The 17,766-nt window shown below is 39.5% G+C and overlaps 1 protein-coding gene across 3 annotated transcripts in view; it reads right to left on the minus strand.

Annotated features, from left to right (window-relative positions):
* Positions 1-1,859: 1,859 nt before the first annotated feature.
* Positions 1,860-17,766, minus strand: part of FBXO22 (F-box protein 22) — a 32,609-nt gene continuing 16,702 nt past the window's right edge. For all 3 annotated transcript variants that reach the window (XM_040493361.1, XM_040493360.1, XM_040493359.1), the window contains 2 exons: positions 5,620-5,785; positions 1,860-3,008 (listed from right to left, as the gene is read on the minus strand). In XM_040493361.1, coding sequence (XP_040349295.1) covers positions 2,591-3,008; positions 5,620-5,785 — 584 coding nt within the window. In that variant the 3' untranslated portion in view covers positions 1,860-2,590. The remainder of the gene's footprint in view (positions 3,009-5,619; positions 5,786-17,766) is intronic.

Genomic DNA, 17,766 nt, shown 5'->3' on the forward strand with positions numbered 1-17,766 from the left:
CCCAAGAAACACCTTTCCTCCTTTTCTTTAGATCACTATGCTTCCTTAGATGGCTTATAAGGAGTTTAGTTTTACTGGGATGAAAAATAATCAAAATCTATTCCTTGAAGCAGTGTTTTGCAGGGCAAATTACGGCAAAATTGTACTTTGAAAACATAAAAAGAAGTATTTTAAATGTCTTGATTAAACCATCCTATTAGTCTGCTCATCATCTGAGAGAAGGCAGTTCCGTGTATGAAGACACTAAGAGTGTAACTGTGTTTCTCGTGTGCATGTGTTTTTTCAAGTGTGATTTTTTTCCACTTTCAGAAATGACTATATGAAAGATGCCATTTCTAGGAATTTAGTATGTTTTTAGCTGAAAAAATAACTCTTTAATGCTTGCTTTTAACACTGGTCTTTCAAAATTGTAATTAATTCATTTTAACTTTGCTTAAATTCCTGTACCCTTCCATGGAGCATCATGGCCTCTAGAGGCAGCATATATGGCTTCTATTTTCACCAGTACTACTTTTATTTCTATTGGGTCAACTTCTCCCCTTTCTGTTCTGCACCAAGATTACAACCTTGTAGTCAAATGAATTTACCATTCATAACAAGCCCCAAAAGCTCAGCTATACAAAGGAATCCTAGTAACCTCACATACTGTATTGAAATGATCTTGCAGCAGACTCTCCTTTGGAAAGTAACAAAACATTCTGTAGGAGTATTAATTTGAAAAAAATAAAATAATCCATTCAATCATCATGCTTATTATGTTCATATTTTTAGTTTTTCAAATTCTTTTTCCTCTACTACTCAACCAACTGTTGTTAAAATCAAGGATAAAGAAAATTTACAAAGTATTTTCCTTATGTGCTATGTAAGCACATCCAAAGATGTGCATTTTGAATATTGCCTATTTGATAATGGGTAACCAATGTCAAATAATAGGAAAGTTTAATAACTAAATAAAAGCTAAATATTAATATTCACAGATTAAAAGTTTGAAAATTTTTCTTTGGATTTTCTTCGGGAACTAAGATATGGGGTAACCATAAAATGAACAGTTAAGTATTTTTATCATATATATAAACAGCAAAAGAAAGACCTTTTAGCATAAAGACTGAGAAAAGTGACTACAAATAGAAAAGCAGGAAGGTTAGTATTTTTGATTTCACTTACCTTGCAAGTTTTATACTGTTCTGTCAAAACCACTAATGAATACAAAGTGCCCTACATTAGTTATATCATACCGTATTAGGGATAATATGCTAATATAAACATCTGTTGTAATGAAGCCCTGGGGAAAAAAACACTGGCTGAGGCAGGATTGATGTTAATTTCAATCTTGTAAGACAGTCTGAAGATGGGCAATCCAGGTCACTATGGTAGCACTTCAACAAAACTGTATAGCATTCCTGGGATCCTTCTGTGTGGTTCTCTTCCCCAATAGTGTTGCCTCTTCTGGACAGCCCAGGATAGCTCGCTACCAGATCCACTTCCAAGCAACAAGCTTGAGAAAGGGCAAAAAACTGTCATATCATTTTGAATGAATGACCCCTGTCACTTCTCACATTTCACTGACCACAAGAGTCAATGGCAAGAGAGAATGGGAAATGTCTTTGTTATGGCAGGCATGTGCCTAGCTGAAATCAAAGGTTCTATCACTATATGAAGAAAGGCCACTGGGGAAAATTGGTGTTCTCTGAACCTATCTCATTTAGACATTAGCATAATTAGAAATATAAACCTAAAAAAGTCATTCTGGGAATACAGCAGGATTTACTAGCTGACTACCATTCCAGGCTTTCTTTTCTAAAGTATTAGTTTACTTCCATCATTCACTCACCAAAAGCAGTGATGTACAAAACACTGAATGAGTTTCCAAGGTACATTTTATTGGTATAAGACCAAAATAAGGTGATGTAATTGTCTGGTCTGCCAGTTCTATATAGAATTAGGTGAAAAGGATTCTTCTTTTACAATTCCTTCATTGAGGGAAAAGGAAATGTTTTCCTTATAAAGTAATAAAATACTGATTAGTCTTGGCAATTTATTTGACTAAGCAACTTCAGGGTACTAGAACAAAAATAGTTCTTTAATTTTTGTCAAATAAGTAAAAAGTAATAATTTTGTTACAGCTTCTAAAAAAATCGGTAAAACTGTAAAGCAGAGAAAGATTTCTCAAGCTATTCATGTATGTTTCTCCTTCATTAAGGGAGAAAAAAATGTCTTCATGATTTTGCTAAAAGATCTAATAGTTCAGAGGTAGTCATGGAATGTCTTAAAGCTCCATCCTATTGATGAATCCTCTTTCAATCTTCCTATGCAGAAGACTATTTACATCACATTACATAGCAGCTACATAATCCAGTACAGTATAGCCATAATTGGTTTGGCGCAAAAGCTCTCAATTCTGTGTGCATTATGTAAGGTACAAAGTTGTCCATCTAATTAATTAAAAACTACCCCGGATATAGTCAAAGCTATAAAACTGATACATATAAAGTTACTATTTTTTTTTGAAATAGACATATCCCAATTTCCATTTTCTAGGAAAGGCAGAGCCCAAAAGTTTTATATTGTGAAAGCCACTTTACAGATGGCTTTATTTAGATGACCCAAGATGAATCAGTGCCATTATTGTTGTATAGCTGTGAAACAGATCATCATCCTTCACCTCATTACATTTCTTCAATATGAAGTTCCCAGTGACTATGCGATCACATCCAATTTCTCCATTTCCAAAGAAGCCAAATAAAGGAACACTAGGAAAAAACTTTCTGAACGCATCAGCCTCAACATTCCCCTTGGCTCTGTAATACTGAAAACCCCTGCCAACACATGCAAACATGAAGCCAATGGTATTCTGTTCCGGGATGCTGGCAGCTTTGAGGCGTTGCATTGCAGCCTCAGCAGTCTTCTCGTCATTGACCTCCTCATTGAGAAGCACGGTGGCACTCTGGATTCGGTGTCCACTAAATGACAGTCCAACCACACCAGTGGCATCAATATCCAGAGGGTTTCTGGAAATTCAATTAGAAAAGTGTGGTGATACATCATGAAACATATAATGAGAATATAAATTTTAAAGTGTAAAAAAAACTCCTGATCCACTGGCTAGCCTTTAACAGCCTACGGTTAGTCTAAGGCTCACCATCCCAGATAGGAGGAGTGTACTAGGGGTTAACAATGAAACTATTAATACATTTAAAAGAAGCAGATTCAGGGAATCTAATTCAGGGAAGCAGATCTGTGGAGAAGTATGCAACTATTTTTTTAGTCACAAGTTCAAGGGGGCAAATGCATCTCCACAAAGATTTCTGAAACCCATCCTGCATTTTTAGAAGGCTATAAAGTATCCTTAACCTTTCTCACTTTCTTAAAAGGAAAACTTAAAATATTATTCATATATAGAGTGATATCTATTAAATAAAGCTTTCTGGTATTATTTACATTTTTGGTATTTTTTCCCCCTTACCTTGGTGTCCCATTCTAAAAAAGATATATTAGATACTTGTTCAATCATGGACAGTAATTTTATTAAGAACCTGTAACTCCAGAAGTTTTAGCTTTAAGTTGTTTGGTCCATAAAGAAACATAATTACATTGCTATGTCTTATTTATTACTTTCAGCCTACAATTCAGCTTAATCTAAAGGTAAAAACATGCTTTTGTTTATATTTGCCTTTTTTATGTAATATTTTATCCTTACTAAAACAAATATAAAGTGTCAAAGTTATAAAACATAATATAGTGAACACCTATACCTACAGGGAAAAAACAAATACCTTATATTTCTATCACGTTTATCAACATGTGAGTCGGTGAAATGGGCAAGATTCACTAGGTTAACAAGAAACTTAACTGAAAAAGCTTAAGAGGACTGAGATAGTAAGATTAGCTTAGTAGCAAAACCAGTTACTGAGGGGCAGAATCCACCTTATGAAGTCCTCCACTGCTCCTTTAACTTTATTTCATTTCCTCTTTGGCATACAATTGCAATGTGTATTGTCAATATCTTGCCCCAAAGAATTATTTACCTAGCTTTTTTTTGGTGAGGTGGTATATCTGGACACTATTAAAACAGAGTCTCGATTTATTCAATGGCTTCTCTTACCCATGGACACAGTATGAAGACCACATTACAATTAATGTGTCATGTAAAGGTTAATTGTTCTTGAGGACTATTACCCATAACAGGTATAAAAAGAAGATGACAACGAACCATGCTAATAGACTTACGTCTCAGATGCTAAATGTCTGAACTGAGACTGGCATTTCAAAGGCAAATGAGGTATTAAATCATCACTGCCCTACTGTATACAATTTAAAGATAAAAGCAAAGACACAGAAAATCAGGCAAGAAGAGAAACAATCACAGATAATTACTGAGAATTAGGTGTGTTTATGCATGAAATCCAATGTTTGACATCCTGCTTAGAATTCAGTGCCTCAACTTAGCTACATTTGACCCCTGAGCAACACACATTATCTTATATGTGGATTTTTCTTGACAAGTACAAGACTGTAAATTTGTTTTCCTTATGACTTTAACATTTTCTTTTCTCTAGCTTTCCATATTATAATACATACATACACGTGTTAATTGACTGTTCATGTTATCAGTTAAGACTTCCAGTCAACAGTAGGCTAAGTTTTGGGAGAGTCACAAATTATACATGGATTTTCAACAGGGGTTGGCGCCCCCCCATCCCCTGCATTGCTTAAAGGTCAAATATATTTGCTCTTCTTGACTCATCAGAGGAGCCTTTCAGAAAGGAGATTATAACTGGGATTATTTACATTGCTTGCTTTTAAAGATACTGATCTCTAACGGTCTGTTGACACATCGCCACTCTAGTATCCAAATACTAACCACAAATATAGTGAGAAATGAATACTAGTGCTTGCAGGAAGCATCAGGGGATAACACATTCTCATTTTCCTGCTTTTGGAAACTGATGATATTCATGTTCACTTAATTAGTTCAAACTCAGAAACTACTACATACTCTCATTCAAAATGCAAAGGGAGTAATGGCGCCCAAAATAACTGAGCAAATATTTCACCCTCAAAAGCAAAAGCCTTGGTAACAAAATCAAAGATAACACAAATTTGACACCTTTTGAAAAAGGCTTTCAAAAAGATCTAGTATAGCATTTCCCAAAATGTGTGCCCATACCAATAAGCATCCAAGATAGCTCCACAGAATGGATTTGAGAACTGTCACAGTAATATTCCCTCTCTAGAAGATTTCCATAGCACTGAGTATGTCAGAGGCTCTAAGAAGTTTTACCATAAAGCTTCACTGTTTCGCCATGCATTTCCTTCAGAGGAGGAAACAGAACTACAGAGGAAGTTATTACTGATATTATATGGAGCACAGAGATGTTGTGGGAGATACCAGTAGACAGTCCTGAAAATTAATTTTAAGGAGAGTAGGAGTCCATTTAAGTTATTAAAAGACAACATATAAATTTCATTCTTCAGTTGTAAGAAGAATTATGTAGAGTATTGTATAATGGAATGAACCATTAGCAATTCTATAAACATGTGTTTTAAAAACCTGGGTAAGAAAAATCTGAGGACATTTCTGGGCATACATGGGAAGAATCAGAAGCACATGAGACATACTTGTCAGAGGTCAGTGATGCCAGGTTGTCTACCTGGCCTCCAGCCAAGATGACATTCATATCACTGAAAGTGCTGACTACTCGCTGCAGATAATTACTGGCTCCCACCTTACAGCAATTATAACCAAACACCAGGACCACACGAAGCTCAGGGTTATCTAAAAGACCTGCAGAGAAAGGAAGAGCAACAATGAAAGACAGCCTCCAAACACAAACTTGAAACTTCATCACTATCTTATTTTCTACATTTTTGCAAAATGAAATGTTTCCGCTACTGACCTGCACTTCTAGTTATGTGCAATTTAGTATTTAAACTGTCCAGTTTCCCCCCCCTTTTTTTTTTTTACAAACTTTAACACTGTTTAAAATCTTTGTTGTAATTTTCCCCATTAAAAAAAACTAAATGGCTACTTGAAAATAATACAATCAACACTCAACACAAATAAGGAAGCAGCTATGTAACTGAGCAGCATCCATGGTGGACCTTGGTGTAAGCCATCTCCACACAGGCCACCACCTAGAATGAAAGGGAATGTTGGTTTACACAGAACAGAGTTAGCAATAGTAATAATAAAGATTCAGAGAAAATGGAGAGAAAAGGCACCAAACACCTGTCATGTATTTAATGGTGGTCTCCCCAAAAATGTATCCACATCAAATCTCTGGAACTGATGAATGTAAACCCATTTAGGAAAAGGGTTTTGCAGATGTAATTAAGGACATGGGGAAGAGATCATCTCTTATTATCCAGTTAGGCTCTATATACTATACTAAGTGTCTTTAAAAGACCTATATAAGAGACACAGACATAAGAAGAGGCACTGTGACCACAGAAGCAGAAACTGGTGTGATACAACCATGAGGTATAGCAGTGGCCACCAGAAGGTGGAAGGGACAATGAAGAGATTCACCCCTGTAGCCTTAGAGGGGAGTGGAGCCCTTTCGACACCTTGACTTCAGACTTTTAGCCTCTTGGGACTGTGAGAGAATAAATTTCTGTTGCTTTGAGCCACCAAGTTTGTGGTAATTTGTTACAGCAGCCTCAGGAAACCAATACACCATGAAAATATATGGGCCCTATCCACCTTTTCCAGGAAAGGAGGGTGGGAGAGAAGATGCTATAACTATAAGAAACTCTTTCCAAACCAAGAAAATGTTCAATTCTGCAGCCTAAGAACAAAAAACAGCTTCTGTTAGGGGGCAGTATAGCCCAACAGGAGATAGGCTGTACTCCTGCACTCCCCCACAAATTCCCTGGCTTTCACCTGAGCCTCTGGACACTGTAAAACTATCAATTTGAAATTTTCTGGCATTATCAAACAGGTAATAGGACAGGAAAAAAAAAAAATACCTAACCCACATTCTCATCCCTGTTTCCACTGACTCAGCCACATGACTTCCATCTTGGCAGACCTAAGGTGAATATTATCAGAAATATGACTCACTTAAGGAAACAGGTGTGGGGGGAATGATTATTTACTAACACCAAATATTGACTTATCCAGGGAAATTTCCTCCAGTCTACTTCTATGTAAAAAAAATTTTTTTAATGTTTTTATTTAGTTTTGGGACAGAGAGAAAGCATGAGCTGGCTGGGGAGGGGCAGAGAGAAAGGGAGACAGGAACCGAAGGGGGCCTCTGTGTTGATAGCAGAGAACCCGATGCAGGCCTTGAACCCATGAACCGCGAGATCATGACCTGAGCCAAAGTCAGATGCTTAGCCAACTGAGTCACCCAGGCACCCTTCCTCTTGTCCACTTTTAATTCTCTCCACAATAAATCACTGATTTGGAGAGTGAAAAGGATATTAGTATATAAGTCCAGTACTTTCATGATACTACACACCCTAAGCCATTACTAAAGGGTCTTTTTTCCCCACAAAGAGCAGCACATTTTGAGAGAATGTCTTTTTGTGTTCTAAAATGAATATCCAGAGTTGGAAGAGGGCTGTGGGATGAACTGTCTAGTTTTACTTTACAAATAAGGACTGCTAATCCCAGAGAAGTGACCAGCCCAGGAGAATAACATGGCAGGCTATAGATTAAAACCCACATCTCCTCTCAAGAGTTTTAGGTTTCAGAAACCTGAAGATTTCTAAATCTCTAACTTCCCTGTTGTTTTCTAAGCTCTAGACCCTCTTTTACAATTGCCTACTAAACATTTTCATCTGAGCATTCTAAAGGCACCACCCTCACTTACTTAACAAACACATACCCAGTGCTTTCCACATCTTCCTCTGGTGATACTGCTCTGTAGCTGAACCCCCCACACATAAACCTAGAAACTACAATCACTTCCCCCTATCCCAACTTAGAGAACAAATCCAGCTTAGCCCAGTCTGGCTGTCTGACGGAGCAGATCGGTCTGTATTTGACCAACAGACCATCCAGAGCTTTAGATATGCAACAGAAGAGGGAAGGTACAAGTCAAACTCCTTGCCACTCAAAACTGAAATGCCTACAGTACACTTGCCTGACAAGACCACCCAGCTCTTTTTGAAGTAAATCTTGGCACTGCCTTCGGTCTTGTTTCAGTTCACCTCTGTGGGGAAAGAGGACGGCCCTCTACTCAGGACAAGTATCTTAGGTCTTTCAACTTTAAGAAAGCACACCAGCCATTTCCCTAGGTGAGCCGCTTATTGGGCAGGTGACTATATTTTTTATCCAGTCCAGCTATTAAAAGATGCAATCTCCAGTTCATTGTTACCTGAAATTCAGCTGTGAGATCTAAGTCACAGCAGAACGAGCGCCTAAAAAGAGCATGTGGGCCATTCATTCCTTTAGCAGATCTAAATATTAGATTAAGCAGAAAGCTCAGTAACCAGACCTCACTGCTTTGGACTCTACCATTGCTTTTATTGATGCCATTGGTGTTCGCAGAGTGACCTAAGAAACTGCTTCAATCCAGTAGAAGAATTTATCTCTGTTCTCAAAAAATTGGGAAGAGGTGGGCTGCTTCTGCTCTGGCTTAGCCAACCTGTGGACCACCTCTAGCAAATGCTGATGGTATGAATCTTGTGTATTACCCTCAGCCTGGGTTTCACTGTGTTCTTCCTACATGTCCCTCAATTCAGAACTCCTCCACTGATACTGTATCTTTGTAAGCTGCCTTAAATTAATTTCAAATAAGGCAAAATATAAACTTATCATAGCTAAGATAAACTAGAAGGCTAAAAGGAAATTTAAAAAATAAGATAAAATCTAGACACCAAGACCATATCAGATTCAGGAAAATCAAAATAGGAAGAACTATTCCAAAGTTAGGCCAGGACTCCTTGGAAATGCTCTGGGTCTGCATGTCCAGATTTCTATTCTTTCTAGAGAAGCCATTCTCAAGACAACTATTTTATGATCTGTTTGAAAGTGATGGGATCTAAATGCATGTAGAAAACCTACTTCAAAGTACAAGTCTACGTAAAATGAGGCTAATATCATGAACGATTCATGGACCAAAGCTGAGATTTTTAGCACCACTTCCCCCGGCCCCAGGATAGGATACCTATCTTTTTCACACTAGGGGAGGGAAGTATGAAGTCAGCCCAGTAAGGATGTGGGTTCTGGAGTCAGACCAGGGTCAGAACTCAGGCTCAACCACTTACAAATGTAGAACTCTGAGCAAGGCTAGACTTCACCAAGTTCAGATCCTTCCTCTAAAACTGGGACAGGAGCAAGTCTCAAGGGCAGTTACAGTCATAATAAGATAATGTCATAAAGCAGCACTTATTCAGGGGCCTTGTACCCACCACAGGCTCAATAGAGCATAGCTAACAAAACACAATCTGGCTAATTTAGTGAGGGCCCCGACCATAAGTTAGATCTGTTTAGCCAAATACTGAAATGATGAAGCTAAGGCAACATTTCCCCTTGAATTAAATGCATCTAAAGTAAACATCAAACTTAGAGGGAGGGGAAAAGAAGCCTTGTATCCTATCCTCAAAACTGACTGGGGGTCACCTGTGTTGTTCTGGCTTTTGTGTAGTCATGTTTTTGAGATGTACCTTATCCACAAATATCTCTGGTGGTATACAGTAAGAAGCTGTCCCTGTCCACAGACATGGAGCCTGTGGCACAGGGGCTGGGCGTGGGAGGCACGGTAGGCTGGGGCTGTATTATGCACCACTGTGACCTGGGAGTCAGCCCCCACCGGCCTGTTAACAGTTTGTGTTTTCTAGCCCCTCTTGCTCCCACAGCTGAATGACGTCTACCACAAGGGCAGTAAAACCTAACAGAACACTGGCACCACCTTCCTGTCACTTAGACTTTCTCAAGGGCTGTGAAACTTCTAAAACAGAGCAAGTTCCATCACGTAGGTTTTAGCAACATCTTTCTCTGCTTTGCACCTGATCACTGTTGGTGTCCCCCTCAAGATTCTCTATGAAATCTCTAGATGATTTAAAAATATAGTCCCTCTTTTTTTTTTTTTTTTTTTTTGCAATCTGACTTAACAAATAATTTAGTTTTCACCTCTCTCAGTTGCTGGCAGAGTTCAAGAGGAGTAGTCAATGGATCAAAAAGTGGTAAGCAGAAAGGACCTGAACAACCCACAAAGTAGATCATAACATCATCAATGTAACAGCAAACTCAGCATTTCCGCCAGGCACTGTTCTAAGCACTTCACAGAAATTCAGTTATTTAAATGCCCACCAGAACCCATTATGTACTGTTTAGCTCCTAGAAAGTCTATGAGAATTCAACATCTTCAAAATTCACAAGAAAATATGCAAATTGTACCACGATTACAGGACTTGACTCAGACCAAACATAAGTAATAATAAATACACACTTCCAGAGTGGCTGCCCAGAAGGAACTGGTGTTAGGTTACAGAACTGAGACTTCCCCTCCTCTCCTTCAGGACTTCCTCTTGTGACCTCAAATGTAAAAACTAGTGGAAAATCTTTTCTAATATCAGTGTCTACAAATAAAACTGTAACCCAGAAAATCACTGGGCCCCAGGAGAATGTCAGAATGATGGGTTTGTAAAAGAGAAAGAGAATCACAGGTGTGAGACAAGTGTCTGATAGACTACCCACCTCAAGGAGGACTGCCTCAGATTCCTCCATCTTCTTGAGCACATAAAAGACAATGGTCCAAATTTAAAAATACAGGAAATGTGGCCATAAAATAGTATGGAATGAATACAGATTATCATCTCAATCTAAGCAGAGCTTCAATTTACTGAATACCATTAACAGGATAAAAATGATGCCTTGGAATTAGTCAAAACTGCTAACAGCAAACGGCTCTGGAAAGGACACCAGTAAAGAATGCCTCACATAGCAGACTAAACATGGGCCTGCTTTTCCCTTTGGTTTGTGAGGCCTATACTTAGTACTGTAACGCAAACAAGGTCTTACAAATCTAGTAAACTATTTTATCATAAAATGGAAGGTTTTTTCTGCTCAAGATTTTGGCTCTCTCTTGTAATATGACAAAACTAGGCTTCTAGCTTTAAGTAGTGCTATCATCAGGACCTCAGTCATGGTTCCCAAGGTGCTATGGGACAGAGGAGAGAGTATGCCCAGGAGGTACCATCCTCACTTATGGAAAAAAGAGCTAACACACAGAAGGTCTGGCAATATGACCTTCAGCAAAAGCACTGAATTAAAGGCCAAACGAGCCTGTCTAATGGAGTCGAATTTTTTCTTAATCCTGCTCCTCTTGCCCCAGTGTTCTCTATTTCTGTTCTCTGAAGCACCAGCACCCCACTCTGTTAAGCACAAAACTCAAAGTTATCAATGAGTCATTCAGTCTTCCTTCTCATTTCATATCCAATGATCTGCTAATTTTCTCCACTCAATTTCCTGAACTTCATGCTCTGGTATTATTTCTTGCTTAGACTCTTGCAGGGGGGTCCTAACTAGTCTCCCTGTTTCCAGTATCTCCCCACTATGGAGAATCACATTTGCTAATAGGAGAACATTTCTGGTTAACAGTTGTCATTTACTGACTACATTCTTTAGCCTGGCTTCACTGTGCCCCACCCTTTGTTCTTATAATCCCCTTCACACCTTTGTTTGCAAAAATGAACTGTTTACTATTTCCCCTACATTTCTCATTACCTGACTCTGTGTTTAGGTTTCTGTTAATCATTTAGCCTATCTGGTTACCATTCTTATTTTTCATTATGTCTCCCATTCTTCAAAGCCTTAAATGGTATTTGCCCCATGAAGTCTCCTCACTCTCCTTCCCACTGGCAATCCTTAGAGCAATCTATCCAGATCTCTCTAATAGAGAGGCACACCTTACTTTCTCACTTGGGTTATAATTACATACGTATCTGTCACAACTTTCCCAGAATAGCACTGAGACAGAATCTGCATCCAATTAATTTTTCTAACCCAATGGGACCTTTCAAGCTGAATGACATTAACATATAATTTCTACATCATGAACCTAGTGAACTCAGTAGGCCATCCTCTTGTCAGCAACAAACTATATCTCTTCTTCCTTCCTTGTACTAAATTTGTTGCTGAATCTTTTCTGAAACCTGTACTAAGCTGTCCTGGACATTATCGCAGACAGCCTACCACACTATGTGCAAATGGCTCTCAAACCAACATCTCTGACTTCAACTCCTCCTTGAGTTTCAGACCCACGATTTTCTAACCACTGGTGTAAGAGAGATCTAGTTTGCTGAGCACCATTAACTCCTGCCAGCCTTCCAACAAGTCTCATTATAACATGAGAAAGTCTCTCTAGCTTAGCTATACACAAAGGCACAATCCGAAGTTTTCCTTAGAGAACGTTTGGCATCCTTGATTTCGGGTAGCTTTAACATTACAGATAACTCTGGTCTTCTGTTTATGTACCATGAAGTCTAAGAGCCTTTGTTCTCTACTACTACAAGTTTGGTCTCCTCACCGACAACATACTGTGTAACAAATTCTATCTGGCAAACTGCTGTGAGGATTAGAAATAGTATGTAGCACAGTACCCAGTTTATAATGCCTCAGTATTAGTTACCATTAATTGTCACCATCAGCCAAAACATGGGTATCTTCCTCTGGCATGATGCTTCTAAATGGGATGATAAGAATACCCAAGACCTGAGAACAGGGAGAAGATGGCGGCGTAGGAGGACGCTGGGCTCACCGTGTCCTGCTGATTGCTTACATTCCACCCACATCTGCCTAATTTACCCCGATAACCACCAGAAAACTAGCAGAATGGACTCTCTGGAGCCAAGCATAGACGAGAGGCCCACAGAAGAGGGTAGGAAGGGCGGAGAGGCAGTGCACTACATGGACTGGCAGGAGGGAGGCGGGGTGGTGGAGGGGCAGCCAGACCACCCGACAAGGGAGAGGCCCCAAGTCTGGCTTGCAAAAGCAGAGGGGCCCCGATGGAGTGTGTTCTGACAGCTAGTGGGACTTAACATCTGGAATGTTATAAGTCAACAGCACTGCTCAGAGAGTGGGAGGGAGAGTTGTTGAGCCCCGGAGGACAGAGCTCAGCTTGGCGGGGAACAAAGGTGCTGGGAAGCGCTGTCTCCCTCACCCATCCCCCAGCCAAAATCCCAAAGGGAACCAGTTCCCGTCACGGAACTTGCTTGCACCCCTTAAACACCCAACACTATGCTTCTGTGGATCCATCCCTCCGACGGGTCTGCCTCTCTCCCAGTGCCACAGGGCCCCTCCTGAAGCGGACCAACTGAAGGCAAAGCGAGCTGAGCCTGCCCCTCTTGCCCCTGTGCACCTTGTGGATCCACCCCAGCTAATATGCCAGATCCCATCGAAGCAGTACCACAAGAATGGCAGTGCGCAAGCAGCCCAGACAGAGGCCACACCACTCCAGAGTGAGTCTTGCCCCTGGGAGAGGGGAAGATAAGGTACACACCAGTCTGACTGTGGCCCCAGCGGTGGGCTGAGGGCAGACATCAGGTCTGACTGCGGCCCCACCCACCAATGCAAGTTACTCCAGACAGCACAGAGGAAGAGCCCTGCAGTTCCCTGACACTCCAGGGACTATCCAAAATGACGAAACGGTGGAATTCTCCTCAAAAGAAACTCAAGGAAGTAGCGACAGCTAACGAACTGATCAAAAATGATACAAGCAATATAGCAGAAAATGATTTTAAAATAATAGTCATAAAATTAATAGCTGGGCTTGGAAAAAGTATAGAGGACAGCAGAGAATCTATTACTACAGAGATCAAGGGACTAAGAAACAGTCAGGAGGAGCTAAAAAAATGCTATAAATGAGCTGCAAAATAAAATGGAGGCGACAACAGCTCGGATTGGAGAGGCAGAGAGAATAGGTGAATTAGAAGATAAAATTACGGAAAAAGAAGAAGCTGAGAAAAAGAAAGATAAAAAAATCCAAGAGTATGAGGGGAGACTTAAAGAACTAAGTGACGTAATTAAATGAAATAATGTACGCATAATTGGGATTCCAAAGGAGGAAGAGACAGGGAAAGGTGCTGAAGGTGTACTGGAAGAAATCATAGCTGAGAACTTCCCTGAACTGGGGAAGGAAAAAGGCATTGAAATCCAAGAGGCACAGAAAACTCCCTTCAGACGTAACTTGAATCAATCTTCTACACGACATATCATAGTGAAACTGGCAAAATACAAGGATAAAGAGAGAATTCTGAAAGCAGCTAGGGATAAACATGCTCTAACATATAAAGGGAGACCGATAAGACTCGTGACGGATCTGTCTACTGAAACTTGGCAGGCCAGAAAGGAATGGCAGGAAATCTTCAATGTGATGAACAGAAAAAAAAAATGCAGCCAAGAATCCTTTACCCAGCAAGTCTGTCATTTAGAATAGAAGGAGAGATAAAGGTCTTCCCAAACAAACAAAAACTGAAGGAATTCGTCACCACTAAACCAGCCCTACAAGAGATCCTAAAGGGGATCCTGTGAGACAAAGTACCAGAGACATCACTGCAAGCATGAAACCTACAGACATCACAATGACTTTAAACCCATATCTTTCAATAATAACACTGAATGTAAATGGACTAAATGCGCCAACCAAAAGACCTAGGATATCAGAATGGATAAAAAAACAAGACCCATCTATTTTCTGTCTACAAGAGACTCATTTTAGACCTGAGGACACCTTCAGATTGAAAGTGAGGGGATGTAGAACTATCTATCATGCTACTCAAAGTCAAAAGAAAGCTGGAGTAGCCATACTTATATCAGAGAGAACTAGACTTCAAATTAAAGGCTGTAACAAGAGATGAAGAAGGGCATTATATAATAATTACAGGGTCCATCCATCAGGAAGAGCTAACAATTATAAATGTCTATGCGCCAAATACGGGAGCCCCCAAATGCATAAAACAATTAATCACAAACATAAGCAACCTTATTGATAAGAATGTGGTAACTGCAGGGGACTTTAACACCCCACTTACAACATTGGATAGATCATCTAGACACAGGATCAATAAAGAAACAAGGGCCCTGAATGATACACTGGATCAGATGGACTTGATAGATATATTTAGAGCTCTGCATCCCAAAGCAACAGAATATACTTTCTTCTCGAGTGCACATGGAACCTTCTCCAACACAGATCACATACTGGGTCACAAAACAGCCCTTCATAAGTATACAAGAATTGAGATCATACCATGCATACTTTCAGACCACAATGCAATGAAGCTTGAAATCAATCACAAGAAAAAGTCTGGAAAACCTCCAAAAGCATGGAGGTTAAAGAACACCCGACTAAAGAATGAAGGGGTCAACCAGGCAATTAGAGAAGAAATTTAAAAATATATGGAAACAAATGAAAATGAAAATACAACAATCCAAATGCTTTGGGATGCAGCAAAGGCAGTCCTGAGAGGAAAACACATTGCAATCAGGCCTATCTCAAGAAACAAGAAAAATCCCAAATACAAAATCTAACAGCACACCTAAAGGAAATAGAAGCAGAACAGCAAAGACACCCCAAGCCTGAAGAAGAAGAGAAATAATAAAGATCAGAGCAGAAATAAACAATATAGAATCTAAAAAAACTGTAGAGCAGATCAATGAAACCAAGAGTTGGTTTTTTGAAAAAATAAACAAAATTGATAAACCTCTAGCCAGGCTTCTCAAAAAGAAAAGGGAGAGGACCCAAATAGATACAATCATGAATGCAAATGGAATTATTACAACCAATCCCTCAGAAATACAAGCAATTATCAGGGAATACTATGAAAAATTATATGCCAACATACTGGATAACCTGGAAGAAATGGGCAAATTCCTAAACACCCACACATTCCGAAACTCAAACAGGAAGAAATAGAAAGTTTGAACACACCCATAACCAGTGAAGAAACTGAATCAGTTATCAAAAATCTCCCAACAAAATACAAATCAAAACCACACTCAGGTATCACCTCACGCCAGTCAGAGTGGCCAAAATGAACAAATCAGGAGACTACAGATGCTGGAGAGGATGTGGAGAAACGGGAACCCTCTTGCACTGTTGGTGGGAATGCAAATTGGTGCAGCCGCTCTGGAAAACAGTGTGGAGGTTCCTCAGAAAATGAAAAATAGACCTACCCTATGACCCAGCAATAGCACTGCTAGGAATTTATCAAAGGGACACAGGAGTACTGATGCATAGGGGCACTTGTACCCCAATGTTCATAGCAGCACTCTCAACAATAGCCAAATTATGGAAAGAGCCTAAATGTCCATCAACGGATGAATGGATAAAGAAATTGTGGTTTATATACACAATGGAATACTACGTGGCAATGAGAAAAAATGAAATATGGCCTTTTGTAGCAACGTGGATGGAACTGGAGAGTGTGATGGTAAGTGAAATAAGCCATACAGAGAAAGACAGATACCATATGGTTTCACTCTTATGTGGATCCTGAGAAACTTAACAGGAACCCATGGGGGAGGGGAAGGAAAAAAAAAAAAAAAAAAAGAGGTTAGAGTGGGAGAGAGCCAAAGCATAAGAGACTGTTGAGAACTGAGAACAAACTAAGGGTTGATGGGGGGTGGGAGGGAGGAGAGGGTGGGTGATGGGTATTGAGGAGGGCACCTTTTGGGATGAGCACTGGGTGTTGTATGGAAACCAATTTGACAATAAATTTCATATATAAATAAAAAAAAAAAATCTCCCAACAAATAACAGTCCAGGTCCAGATGGCTTGTCAGGGGAATTCTACCAGACATTTAAAGCAGAGATAATACCTAACCTCCTCAAGCTATTCCAAAAAATAGAAAGGGAAGGAAAACTTCCAGACTCATTCTATGAAGCCAGAATTACTTTGATTCCTAAACCAGACAGAGACCCAGTAGAAAAAGAGAACTAGAGGCCAATATCCCTGATGAATATGGATGCAAAAATTCTCAGTAAGACACTAGCAAATCGAATTCAACAGCATATAAAAAGAATTATTCACCATGATCAAGTGGGATTCATTCCTGGGCTGCAGGGCTGGTTCAACATTCTCAAATCAATCAATGTGATACATCACATTAATGAAAGAAAAGATAAGAACCATATGATCCTGTCAATAGATGCAGAAAAAGCATTTGACAAAATTCAGCATCCTTTCTTAATAAAATCTCTTGAGAAAGTCAGGATAGAAGGAACATACTTAAACATCATAAAAGCCATTTATGAAAACCCACAGCTAATATCATCCTCAATGGGGAAAAACTGAGAGCCTTTTCCCTGAGATCAGGAACACGACAGGGATGTCCACTCTCACCGCTGTTAACATAGTATTGGAAGTGCTAGCATCAGCAATCAGACAACAAAAGGAAATCAAAGGCATCAGAGTTGGCAAAGATGAAGTCAAGCTTTCACTTTTTGCAGATGACATGCTATTATACATGGAAAACCCGACAGACTCCACCAAAAGTCTGCTAGAACTGATACATGAATTCAGCAAAGTTGCAGGATACAAAATCAATGTACAGAAATCAGTTGCATTCTTATACACTAATAATGAAGCAACAGAAAGACATATAAAGAAACTGATCCCATTCACAATTGCACCAAGAATCATAAAATACCTAGGAATAAACCTGACCAAAGATGTAAAAGATCTGTATGCTGAAAACTATAGAAAGCTTATGAAGGAAATCGAAGAAGATATAAAGAAATGGAAAAACATTCCGTGCTCATGGGTTGGAAGAATATTGTTAAAATATCAACACTATGCAAAGCTATCTACACG

The sequence above is a fragment of the Herpailurus yagouaroundi genome, unplaced genomic scaffold (assembly GCF_014898765.1).
Source record: "Herpailurus yagouaroundi ecotype Mexico unplaced genomic scaffold, PumYag 184, whole genome shotgun sequence".
NCBI classification, from domain to species: Eukaryota; Metazoa; Chordata; class Mammalia; order Carnivora; family Felidae; genus Herpailurus; species Herpailurus yagouaroundi.